Raw genomic sequence first — 12,075 nt, 5'->3', positions numbered from 1 at the left:
GTACATGTTATAGCAGAATGTTGTATTCTAATTTGTAGTATGTATAATGGGTAATTCATTGGTGCAGTGAATGTTTGGTTGGACTGATGTCATCAGAGGGATGGCCTGTGGAATGAAACTGTTGTTGTGTCTGGTGGTTTGGCGTGCAGCCCTCTGTAGTGCCTATCAGAAGGGCCAAGTCGGAGCAGGTTGTGTCCAGGGCGTGACGGGTTTCCACTGACTGGGCTGCAGACCCATCAAGCAGACTGGAGAACGGAAGAGTAGAACTGGATGAGCAGCTTCTGAGGCAGGCTGAAATTTGACATCTCCACAGTTTTTAACACTGTTTAACTGCAGGTTCTTATGACTGCACCAGGTGGCCAGCTGTTCATGATCATCAGAATGACTACAAATGATCTGAAACATGATCTGCGTTGCATTACATTTCCTACATACCCTCTTAGGCAATGCAAATTGGTTGTATATTAACAAAGTTTACAGAAAACAGCATTGGACAATGATACATGGGTCACCTAAATACTGTCAACATGCTCACAATGATAATGTTAACGTATGATATAATATTCAAAAAAAAAATTTGGAATCATCTTTTGGGTTGAATAAATATAAGTTAAATTCAATGATGATATGTCCTTAATCCTTAATTTTGAATTATTGAATCATTGGGTCTCACTGCATTAAAGAGTTTGGTCTAGAACTGAGCCAACGTTTGTTATGAACTAGCAGTATATAAATAAAATTTGATTTATTGATTGATTTGTTGAAATGGATGGACTGACCAGCCAACACCACCATCCATATATCAAGGCTGCAAGAAGGAAAGATGACATTGAGAACATTATATAGATTGTAATATATAATCAGCTTCCCTCAAACAATAACTTCATTATATTGCATTTAAATTTGTGAAGAAATCACTGATTTTGGCCAATTACAGCATATTTTCTGAAAATTCAGTCATTAGGGTGCCGGATATCTTATATCATCAAACTCATCATGTGTTTTTAGCTCTTACTTTTTCAACATTTATTATATTTTTACATCAACACATGTTCCTCAGGGTTCAATATTTGGTCCTGTCCTTTTCATAATCCTTAGTGCCTACCTCTTTACTCTATAATTATGGCAATTATCTTTTTAATCAATTAACTGCTAATTTTGTTCATGTCAAAATTGATATTTTTCCCCAAGGTCTACACACAGTTTCAAATCCTTGTCTACACAAATTCATATATACTAAGTCTAAAAGTACTGGAATAATTCATTCAGTGTACACATACAGAACTGTAAAATATGCTCGTGGTAAGTTGCTAAAAACCCCAAATACAAAAAAATAGTCTGTGGTGTTAACAGGTTAATGTGGAAAGATCAAAGTAGCAATGACACAAAGTGAATAAAAAAGTGATTTAATTTCTTTGTGTAAAAAGGCACATTTAGAGGACACATTACACAAAGATTCCACCCAAACATCACCAGATTACTGTCCTGTTCCTGCTACAATTACTCATGGGTCAAATATGCCAAATATTTGTGCAATAAAACAAGTAAGAATCGACGAATGGGATGTTTTTTAAACCAATACATTACTTCATCAATGTAGCTGTGTCCCAGTTGCACACTATATTTCAATGCTAAATGGATTTAGTGCATTCACTGGAAAAATGACTAAATGAAGTACATGCTGAAAGATCAGCATCCAGACTAAACTTGCTTGACTTTAGAGTGAGAGGTTGAGGGCAAGGCTAGGTTAGCAAAAAGGGTGCTGAAGCCTCCCTTGAATGCAGCAAAAGTTAAATGATCATCACAAATGATGCCCCGTTAGTGTGCAGGCTGAAGCACAACTGTAAAATCTCTTTTCATATTATTTAACGTTTACTGAACCAAAACTCAACGGGAGCCAACAGACCATTTCAGACTCATTGTGTCATCACAGTCATGGATTTAACAGAGATCCCGTTATGACTCAAATCAAACGCTTCAAAACAATAAACCATTTTCAGCACAATTGCTTCATATTGATTCAGAGCTTCTACAGGAAACTGTCTGGCCCGTGAAATTTATGCTTTTTAAAATAACTGTAAATCTGCTTGAAAATATGGGAATATGCACAAAAACTCAATATCAGCTGACATTATGAAGGCCTTAAGATGGAGCTATAATGCCAGATGAGCCTGATAATGCAGGAGTTCATCTTCATGTCCCGTGTCAAAATCTAGTATTAAAACCGTTGTTCTTTCATAATTATGTTTACATGTTGCATCTTCCCAAATTAATCTGCTCAAAAACTGTTTACCACACAGTAAATCATTACATAAATTTAGCATCAGCAATAAGCATATGAGGAGGTTAACAAGGGGCAAGCTGCTTAATGTACCCCCCCGGAGGTGTTGCAGCCTGGAAAACACAAATATACACACAAAATGAAAATGAAAATGAAAAACATTTTTACCAGTTATTAAAGGCTCTGCAATGTGAAATTTTCAGTGGTGTCAGAATATCAGCGCATACTTAATAACATTTCCTATAACTAGAAAACACTCGTTTTTTGAATAACCATTGCCACAATAGTGTACTATCAACTTTAGTACAACATGGAATTTACAGTGTTACACTATATAGTAGGAGACACCACAGGTCCATTCGGTTCCTAGTATCCCAGTCGGGCCTGGTCCACAAAGGGACTCGTTTTTAAAGAATGAATCCATGTAAGTAACATTCAGAAAAATTTTCCAAAATGTTGAATCTGTGACGACCTCTAGTATATATTATAGTATCCAACTGGGACACAGTACATGGTCTCTACAATAACCATAAGCATAATAAAACTAACAATAAAACTAAATATTGCCACAATATGTGTTAAGGTAGTTGATATTAATAGACATAATGTGTAATCTTTCAAAGAGGATGATGAGATGATCACTTGGTTAGGTGGTTAGGTCTTCTTTAAAGCCCGAGATGGCAACAGAGTATTCTTTTCTGATGGCCATTCAGTAAAACCCTGCTGACATTTTGGAATGCCAGCAAACATCTGAGAACACAAACATCAATATCTTAAAGAAAGGTGCATTTGGCTTTGTCCCGCATGGACATGTGGAGTATGGATGGGGAGCTATGGGGACTCACGCTGTCCAATAGGCTAGTTTCTCCTCCAGCGTGTGACCACCAGCTCCCACTATGTGACAGAAACTGGAAGCACTCAGCATCAAACAGTCCTGGGTGGCAGCTGCTGTTTGTAGATTCCAGCTAAAGCTTTGGCAGCGCTCTGGATCATCTGGCGTTGGGTCATGCCGGTCATGGTCTGATGCCAGTCTGCTCGGTTGATGTTGGGCACAGTGCGCTCCAGGACCTCACCCACTGTCACAATCAGACCTGACCAGCGCAGGCTGTAATCAGGAGGGGTCAGAGACTGGGCCTGCACGGCGGAAGGTTACAAAGCAGTCTGATGAATTTCTGGAGGTTTCTAAATAAGTGATATTGAATAAAGTTTCTTAGGCTGAAGCTGATATTTATTCCCATCAATGACAATAAACAAGGCTGCAACTACAGCAGTGGAAAATTTAAGCGGCTAAAATTGCTTCTCATCGTATGACTAAAGGATGCGAGATGCCAGTGCCAAGAAAATTAAGACTAAACCTCTATTCTATTCAAACAGCACACAAAGAAAGTGAGGCCCCCCCCCCCCCCCCGGGTTAATACATCAACTCTCTCCTTGAAAGTTCTTTTTTCTTGACCCTGATACGGTGTGATACCTGTGAAAGGGTCACATGTGATTAACAGTCGCTGATTTGTACCTGTTGGACGTGATCCAGAGCCAGAGGAGTTGCCTGAGTGAAGACCTTGATGTGGATGCTGTGACCAGGGTCCTCCAGGATCAAACAGCCGATGTCAAACCACCTGGAGACAACCAGAGGATTTATTATTATTTATTAGTTACAAATACTGAATTGATTATAGATGTGGACAATTCAGTGCAAATATTCACTGGTGCTTATCTACATATGAAACATACATGAATAATTGGCATCACCTCTCAGAAACAGTGTGCATGTCTGAATTTTTATTTTATACTGGCTTGGTTGTCTAAATTATGTGTTTTGTCAAAACTATATATGTGGCACAGGAGGAGGCGGCAGAGATGTTTACAGGGGAAATATTATGCAAAATGCACTTTGTCTTTCCAACGTAAGAGTGCCTCGCGTGTCTAGAGAGCTTCAAACCATGAGAAAAGACCGTTTTCTCAAAGAATGTAAATTATGCGATGCTGGCTGGACAAAACCACACAACAGCCTACATGTCCTCTCACCGTCTGTACAAGTGAAGAACTAGCAGATTTCCTTTATTTTGGATGAACTTGTGATGGAAATGTTCTCACAGCGACTGCAAAACATGACTGTTGAGTGTGTGTAACATTATGTTAACGTTAACATATCAGAAAGAACTTCAACCCCTTGTCTGTTGTTCCCACAGACGCAGTGTTTATCGCAGTGTTATGGAATAGGGTTGTAATCCACTGAGGGAATAAGAAACTAGCTTTGTTTCTCAGTATATATGTGTGTGTGTGTGTGTGTGTGTGTGTGTGTGTGTGTGTGTGTGTGTGTTGGTGTCAGAGGTTTTCTTGTTACTTGTCAGGAAAGAGCTCAGCAATGAAGTTTTCCAAAGAGACCACTGGTTGCTTCTCATGGATCACACCGCCTCGACGCAAGCAGTCAATGCGCTCCTGAGCTCCCTGCGTGTGCGCACACACACACACACACACACACACACACACACACACACACACACACAGCTCAGAAGTGAACTACAGGTCTGAGTTAAACCACTGCAGGTCAATGCTTCCCGTCTTGTAGGATCTGTTCAGTTGGGAACGTTGGGGGGTTAAGTGAACAACGTAGTGAGTTGGAGGGACATTAAAAGTGACCGCAGACATTCAAAAAAATGTCTTCTCATTACAAAGGTCCCCAAATGTTCGGATACCTCCCTTCTGTGTCCCGAGGAACAGAATGAAAGAGGGTTTGTCCATGTGACACTGTCGTCCCAAGAGAGTGGACTTACTTCTGATCATTTAGAATGACACTGTAATTGTCCATCAATGAAAGTCTATAGTTGAAATGATAACTTGAACTGAATAGGTGATCAGAAAAGCAATCAGCAACTACTGTATTTTGATTAATAATGGCCCCAGTCATTCATCCTGGTCCAGCCTGTGAACATTAGCTGTTGTACAGAATACTGTTCAGAATCCAGACCAACATAGAGGCCTGGCCATCTGACAGACTCTGGATGAGGCAAATTCTGTTCAAGTTGTTGTCAGCTGCTCTTTATTGGGAGAGGGGTAATTAACAAGATGTGCTTTTGCCAAATCAATCACTAATAAATATTAAGGTTTTTCTTTACTATGACACTTTCTTGTTATATTATACCTAATTCTCAAAATGTAGGACTTGTTTTTCTAACAAATAATTGGCAAACTAATTGATAATGAAAGAATTGTTAGTGGTAGCTACGGGCCTTCTCCAGACCTCATGGCCTTTTCCAATTGTATTGGAAAGAAATGGAACACGAAAATGGAACACACTAGCTCTACAACATGTGAAGCAGTTCCCAACTTTTGCTCAGAACTGATGAGCATGAAGGAAAAGTAGAATAAAACACAATCCTGTGAACATGTTCCACTGCAGTGGTTCTGCCCTCTCAATTACTTTCATACAGAAAACTTTAAACGATAAAAGCAGGCTGGAGGAGCAGCAGTGAACTGACCTTGACACCGGCTGCGTAGCCCACAGGTTGTGGGGCGATGTTGGACTGACCGGGCTCTCCAGTGACCATGGCCATTCCAAAAACCTCTTGGAAGGCCTCTCTGACCGCCTCCACATACATCTCCTTATCTGAAGTCACCACAATGTCAATGTCCCCGCCAGACTCTGGAGAGCGACAACACAGCAACATTTGTAGAGGACATCTGAACATTTAGCCTGCTTTTTCATCGCGGGGTAATAAGTGATGAGAAGAGTGCAGGTTAACCTACTGATGTATGGAGCCATGCCAGGATCCAGAGTGGTGATCATGGACTCCACTGAGTGCTTGGTTTTGTCCAGGACTGTCTTTACTACAGGGTTTCCTGCTACTCCCTGAGGACACACAAGGAAAACAGAGGAAGCAGAACGACGAATTTTAAAAACATTCACACAGTTTAATTGCATTTTCACTATTTGTAAAGAAAAATGAAATCAAACTACAATCAGCACACAGAAACACACCACTGCATATTTCATATACACACATATACATGCACTCCCCTCCAGATCCAGATGTAAATACCTGGAAATAAAAGCTGAAATGTTGATCTCTTGTCTCATATTCATCTTTTGATGTCAAACCCAAATGTTTTCAGTCTACAGCAAAAATAAAGGAACTGGCCTCACTGTTCCAATACTTTTGGAGGGGAGTGTATATACATCACATATATATCAATCACCTGGAATGAACTACATCGGCAGCAAAACAATGGTAAAAATTTTTGAAATTCAATGAGCTTTCCATCACTATGGAAACCCTGGGAGTTATTAGAGAAAGACCGATATATATACTCATATTTTTCTTAATATTAAAAAATCCCACAATAAGACCCAAACCAACAGTATGGTGTTACAGATGTGTGAGGGGGGTGCTGTGGAGTGTCAGAGGTCTGGGTTTGGAAGCTTTTACTGAGCATGTGAAGGATGCGTTCATGCAACAGTAAAATGAGGCGCGTGTGATTAAAGTAGTTTTACCTTGAAAAAGCCCCAGATGCCTCCACCAGTGCTGGAGTCTCCAGACACTCTCGGATCTTCCCGCTCCTCAGGGAAAGTGATGGGAGATCCAGTATCTATTCCTCCTGTCATGGCTGGCTGATGAACCATGGGGTTCGGCACTACACCTACAAGGTATGATGGGACAGTTTTAAAAAAAAAAAAAAAAACTGCCAAGATTAAAGGAGTGAAGGAGTGAAAGTCAGCATATCTTGGTCTCTGCTGCCTTAAAATAGGCAATTTTAAACCTGTCTCATATGAGTCACCTCACTTTATAGAGGAAGTATAATACTAACTGTGTTTCGTGTTCACATTTTTCAAAATGAATGACAATTCAAGCCGATTAAAAAAGGAACACCAGTATCACATATTGCACTGTAAATGGTGTGTTACAGAAGAAGACGAGCATAGCTCTAACCTGGCATGGCGGTAGGACTGGAGAACGTTGGCATCAGGGGTGTCTGCGGCGTTCGACCGGCGTGACCCCGTGTGATGTCATATCCTGCACTCATAGAGAAGCTGGATACAGGTGGGCCTACAGGGGGGGCCGACATGCCAGGAGCAAAGTGGGGAGGTGGTCTGATGGGGGAGGCCAGAGGGGGCAAAGAGGGGGAGGCAGAAGGAGGGAAGGGAGAGCTGCTGGTGAAGGGGGAGGCAAGTGTGGAGGTAGGGGGAAAGTGGGAGGAGAGGGGTGCGGCTGGGGCCAGAGGGCTGGTGAAAGATGGGAGCGAGGGAAGAGGAGGCAGAGCGGTGGAGACGGAGGGGGAACCGATGGAGACAGAGCTGGTGCCTGGGAGGGACAGAGGGCTGGACAGACCTGAAACACAAAGAACACCTCAGAGACACTTTTCATAGTGACTTTTGTCAAGAGCTCAATGTACAGGTCAGGCTTTCCATCTTCAAGACCATTAATATATATAATATATATGATCCTATCCACTACATTCTGTAAGGTATGATAATAAAATCATAGATATACAGAATCTGTGATATCCTTGTTTTAGTCAGTAATGGAGTGGTAGACCTTCAGGTGTCCTACTCAGCAGGACTGTGCCTGAACGCATCCTGTGTGACACTGACAGAGGCCTGGGGCTGCTGCTGCTGCTGCTCTGCTTTCACTATGTTGCTTCTTTGGACAAAAGGTATCCACAACGTGTTTCATACATAGAGCTCACTACTCATAAAGTTTGCTCTACAGTGGCATGGAGTTACAACACGTTTAATGAGCTTGCTCTCACAAAAGCTCTTATTTTTCTAGCTTTTTCCATTCATTATCAGAATTAAAATCACCCACCAGGGCATGTAACATTAAAATCAGGCAGCATCTCTGAGAGAAAGAAATCAGAATCAGAATTCCTTTAATAATCCCCAGGAGGAAATTGCTTTTGTTCCACACAGCTCCAAAAAGAATAAGAATAAACTTCAAACACAAAAGTAAAAATATAAATATATAAAAGTAAATCCCGGTCGAATAGGGCTTTAGTGCTGCTTTATCCATGCTAATGCAGTCTGCTGACGTTAAGGTCGATCCCACATCTGAGATTTTTTTTTATTGTTTAAAAAATAAATAAATACATTTACATGATCCTTTCACAATGTTCATATTGACTTACTGAGTGGATTTAATTTTCCACCGACATTACTCATTCATTCTGTGCTTCTTAGCAGCCTATTTTAAATTCTGGGATGTCAGAATGCCCTTTAATGCAATGATGCAATGATATGGATTACCAATCTGAAATTTGCCTCCTCCAATCTGACTTTCAAAGTACCCTGACAAGAACTATGACAAATGACACCAACAGTGTGGGCTTGATTAAAGAAGACTGGACGCTCACTGCAGCAGGGGAAACCTGGTGTGCTCACATAGCAGCACTTCACAGGTTACGTCTTACCTGCGGTCATTGGTGTGGTGCCTGCTGTGGTGGCCACAGTCAGAAGCGTAGGGCTGGCAGGAGGTGTAGTCTCAATGCCACTCTCTTCCATCATCTTCTCTGCCTTGACCTACACTTCAGCCCAGAATACAGCTGCAATAAGATGCTGGGATGAGTCCCTCGTTGTTGAGCAAATCACTTTTAACGCATGCATTAGCCTGGTGAAGCTGATTAGTTATTGACCACAAACTTCAAATAAAGACAGACTCACAGCTTCTTTAATGTCAATAGAGAGTATGGTTTATTTCTCAGTGGCTATTTACTGCAGGCAACCTACTCAGTTTTTAGTGCCCGAACAATCTGTGGCGTCATGTTACCTTACATAAAAAAAGATTATGAAGAAAGAAAGAAGCTACACAGATTGATTTTAAACCTGTGAAATCAGTGCACTGGTATCAGATCTGAGCTAAATATCTCAAGATGCTCTGAGCTGAGATTAAGTTGGATGGTGCATCTCTAACTTACAACAACAGTGCATACCCTCCAATGGGCGCAAGAAATTGTATAAGCTGTCAGGCTTGAATAACCAGCTGGGCTCAGCAGATGACTTCCAGGGGGCTCTAAAAGCCTGTTTACCATCTAGTTCATTTTGATTCAATTAACTTCCATCCACAGCAAAGCGCTTAAAAGTCCAAAATATAAACATAGATGTCAGGGAGCTGAAGGTTCCTGCATTGAGGCCCTGTCTTAAAATGTAGTTTAAAATGTTCGATCAGTTCACTTCAGTAGGCCCTGTGCTCACATTAGTGCACATTCCTGAATACATGTTCAACTCCATCATTAGCACAAGTCATCAAGCGCTAACACACAGTTTAAGATGTGGAGGAGCAGCACGGGGTCAGTGGGGGCTCCCGCAGGTTAATCCAACCGTGAAGACACGCACCGCCTCTCCTGCTTGGATGCTTCAACACTACAAGGAGGAACTATTGTGCCTCCTCCACACCATGACGAGCAGCACATACATAACACACACCGCCGTGGTACTGCTCTGCTAAAGGACAACACAGCTCTGTCTCAGATTGTACTGGGTCAATGCTACCTTTGTTTAAAACAACAGCGGCCTATCTAATCAGACATTCTTCAAGCACCGCTTCACCGAGTGCGTGCCTTTGTGTAAAAATGTTGGAGTTTGAAAAGAACTCTGTTAGCTTCGTGTAACGGCTTCCAGATCAGCTGTACACGTGTACAAACAGACTGAGCTCCAAAGACAGATAAATGGATATATGGAAAAGGTGGCATGTACATTTTAAACTGGCGTTAATTCTTCAGGAACTAGGCCCCAGAGAATAGTACGTGTCCCTCCTTTAACACAACAGAACAGACAGCTTGACTACTCACCTGCTAGCTGGACTAGCTAAATACGACTCACTTTCACATGAATGAACCACCGGCCCACTTTGATGACGTCATGTGTTGCCACGTATACTCGACTGTGCCTCCTCCCATTACCGGGAACACCCGAACAAACTTCGTGAAACCACGTGACCACAAGTGTCCTTCGTCATGAGTGTGTGTGTTAAACAGAAAAGATCTATGTTATGACAACTTTTCACTTTTTTCTGTCACTGAACTGTCTAGAAAAGTGTGTTACGTCTTTTCTTTGGCTTTTTTCACACAAGCCCCACGTGTATACACAGAACTGCAAGCCTAATAAAACCTAATAAAAAAAGCCTAATGATAAAAGAACTGCTTTGTTTGAATTTACTTAATCGAAGAAATTAAATCACAAATGTAAGGCTCCAGTTATCTGTCCTTACAATCAAATCGAATCAAATTTTACTGTCACGTAAACAATCATACACAGCATGATGTATAGTGAACGTGTAAAGTTCCGAGCTCCAAATCTAACAATCAGATAAAGGAAAGTATGATATAGATTCATCTAACAATAGAATATATAATGAATCTACCAAATAGATAAAATAAAACCCAAATATATCAATTACAATAAAAATGACAAGTGGAACACTGAACAATATGATTAGTAGTGGTTTTACAGTGTTGTAAAGTGTAGTGGTGATGGCAGGACTTCTGACTGCAACCAAAATAAAATTGCTGACACACATAGCAGCGGAAGGCCCAATCTCTAACCAGGCTCAGAGAGTCTACTGGGAGAAGGTGGAGAATCTGACACTGGTGCTAGAACAACCACCTCTTAATGAATGTCAGCAAATGCAAGGAGCTCATACTTAAATCAGGCCACCCAAATCCTGAACGAGGACAGCATTTTAACGTGATTCCCACTCACAACGTCCAGGTGAGTCAGAGCAGTATGGGCGAGGCGATTTATGGCGTCACCCATGGATCTGTTGGAGTGGTACACTAATTATGGCAGGTCCAGTGTTCGACAAGTCTCCCAACGCACTCCATCATCACAGCGGCCACAGCTACTGGCTGATAGTCATTGAGGCAACTGGATTGGGGTTTCTTCAGGACAGGGACTATTGGCAACATTAGAAGCGGATCGTAATTAGGGACTGGGCTACAGAGAGGTTGAAGATCTTCATGAGCATCCGCGCTGTTACTGAGACAGTGACGGCATGCTTGAGCTCTTCAGCCAGAGAGACGTCTGCAGTCACTGCCCTGGAGGAGGTTGCTTTGTAATCTAGCCTCCTTCACTGCTCTGCGGATGTTGTGTGATGCAGCTTGGTATTAGTCCACGTTCCTGGTTGCAAGCCCTGTAATGTACGTGACTGTGTGGGTCTTTAGAGCATTATGGATGGTGTGATCCACCCGTGGCCTCTGATAAGGAAAGGTCATGATTGTCACCTTAGGGACAATGTCATCCACTAATTTCCCAATGAATCCCACAACAGAGTACGTAAAGATTGTCATAAGAAATGAACCAGAACATGTCCCAATCTCTGTCACACACAGTATCATGAAGAGCAGTCTCTGATCGGTCCGTCCAGTACGCGACCTCCCGCTGAATCCGAACTTCCTGTTTCAGCCGCTGTTAACATATCGATGTTAATTTTTACTGTGACAAAAGAAAGATGGCACCATGCTCCTGATTTGCCAGAAGTGGGGAGATATATGTACCCATCCTTGACCTATGCGTATCAGTGGTTCAGGGACCTTTCACTGTGGGGCATGTGATGTGCTGCCAAAAGTTTCCTTCCTGGTGCAGTCATGTGACCCAACATCAGTTTGTGTTCCCAGGACACTATTTTGAAAATGTTGGTCTGCCTGATTAAAACCTCTGACACAACTAGCTGATTTTAAATAGCTTGTTTTAGTTATTGAAAGGTAAGTTCTTCGGGGTCTTATGGGTTAAAACAGCAATTATATAGTGATTCATATTACTGCGACTCTCTTGCTGATGCTCACGATGATCTGAGGACTAAAAT

The 12,075-nt window shown here is 41.7% G+C and overlaps 1 protein-coding gene across 2 annotated transcripts; it reads right to left on the bottom strand.

The window, feature by feature from the left end:
- Positions 1-1,390: 1,390 nt before the first annotated feature.
- Positions 1,391-10,127, bottom strand: prrc1 (proline-rich coiled-coil 1). 2 transcript variants are annotated; one of them, XM_070851108.1, is made up of 9 exons: positions 10,064-10,127; positions 8,687-8,818; positions 7,210-7,608; positions 6,774-6,919; positions 6,029-6,131; positions 5,761-5,924; positions 4,626-4,729; positions 3,795-3,897; positions 1,391-3,415 (listed from the first exon to the last, which is right to left on the bottom strand). In XM_070851108.1, exons 2-9 carry the CDS (start codon positions 8,778-8,780, stop codon positions 3,206-3,208), a joined length of 1,323 nt encoding a protein of 440 aa, XP_070707209.1. In that variant the 5' UTR covers positions 8,781-8,818; positions 10,064-10,127; the 3' UTR covers positions 1,391-3,205. The 2 variants fall into 2 exon arrangements, with proteins under 2 accessions (XP_070707209.1, XP_070707212.1); XM_070851111.1 differs by having other exon boundaries at positions 8,687-8,795; positions 10,064-10,110.
- Between the last annotated feature and the right edge of the window lie 1,948 nt (positions 10,128-12,075).

The sequence above is a fragment of the Pempheris klunzingeri genome, chromosome 19, assembly GCF_042242105.1.
Source record: "Pempheris klunzingeri isolate RE-2024b chromosome 19, fPemKlu1.hap1, whole genome shotgun sequence".
NCBI classification, from domain to species: Eukaryota; Metazoa; Chordata; class Actinopteri; order Acropomatiformes; family Pempheridae; genus Pempheris; species Pempheris klunzingeri.
The sequence above is the reverse complement of the archived record's forward strand: the minus strand, read 5'-3'. Positions and strand labels throughout refer to the sequence as shown.

Excerpts from the sequence above, each read along its gene's own strand:
- prrc1 (XM_070851108.1), bottom strand. The coding sequence starts at position 8,780 with ATGATGGAAGAGAGTGGCATTGAGACTACACCTCCTGCCAGCCCTACG. Across the intron at positions 5,925-6,028 it reads TGGCATGGCTCCATACATCA|AGTCTGGCGGGGACATTGAC; the intron begins GTAGGTTAACCT and ends GTCGCTCTCCAG. Across the intron at positions 4,730-5,760 it reads GCTACGCAGCCGGTGTCAAG|GGAGCTCAGGAGCGCATTGA; the intron begins GTCAGTTCACTG and ends GCGCACACGCAG.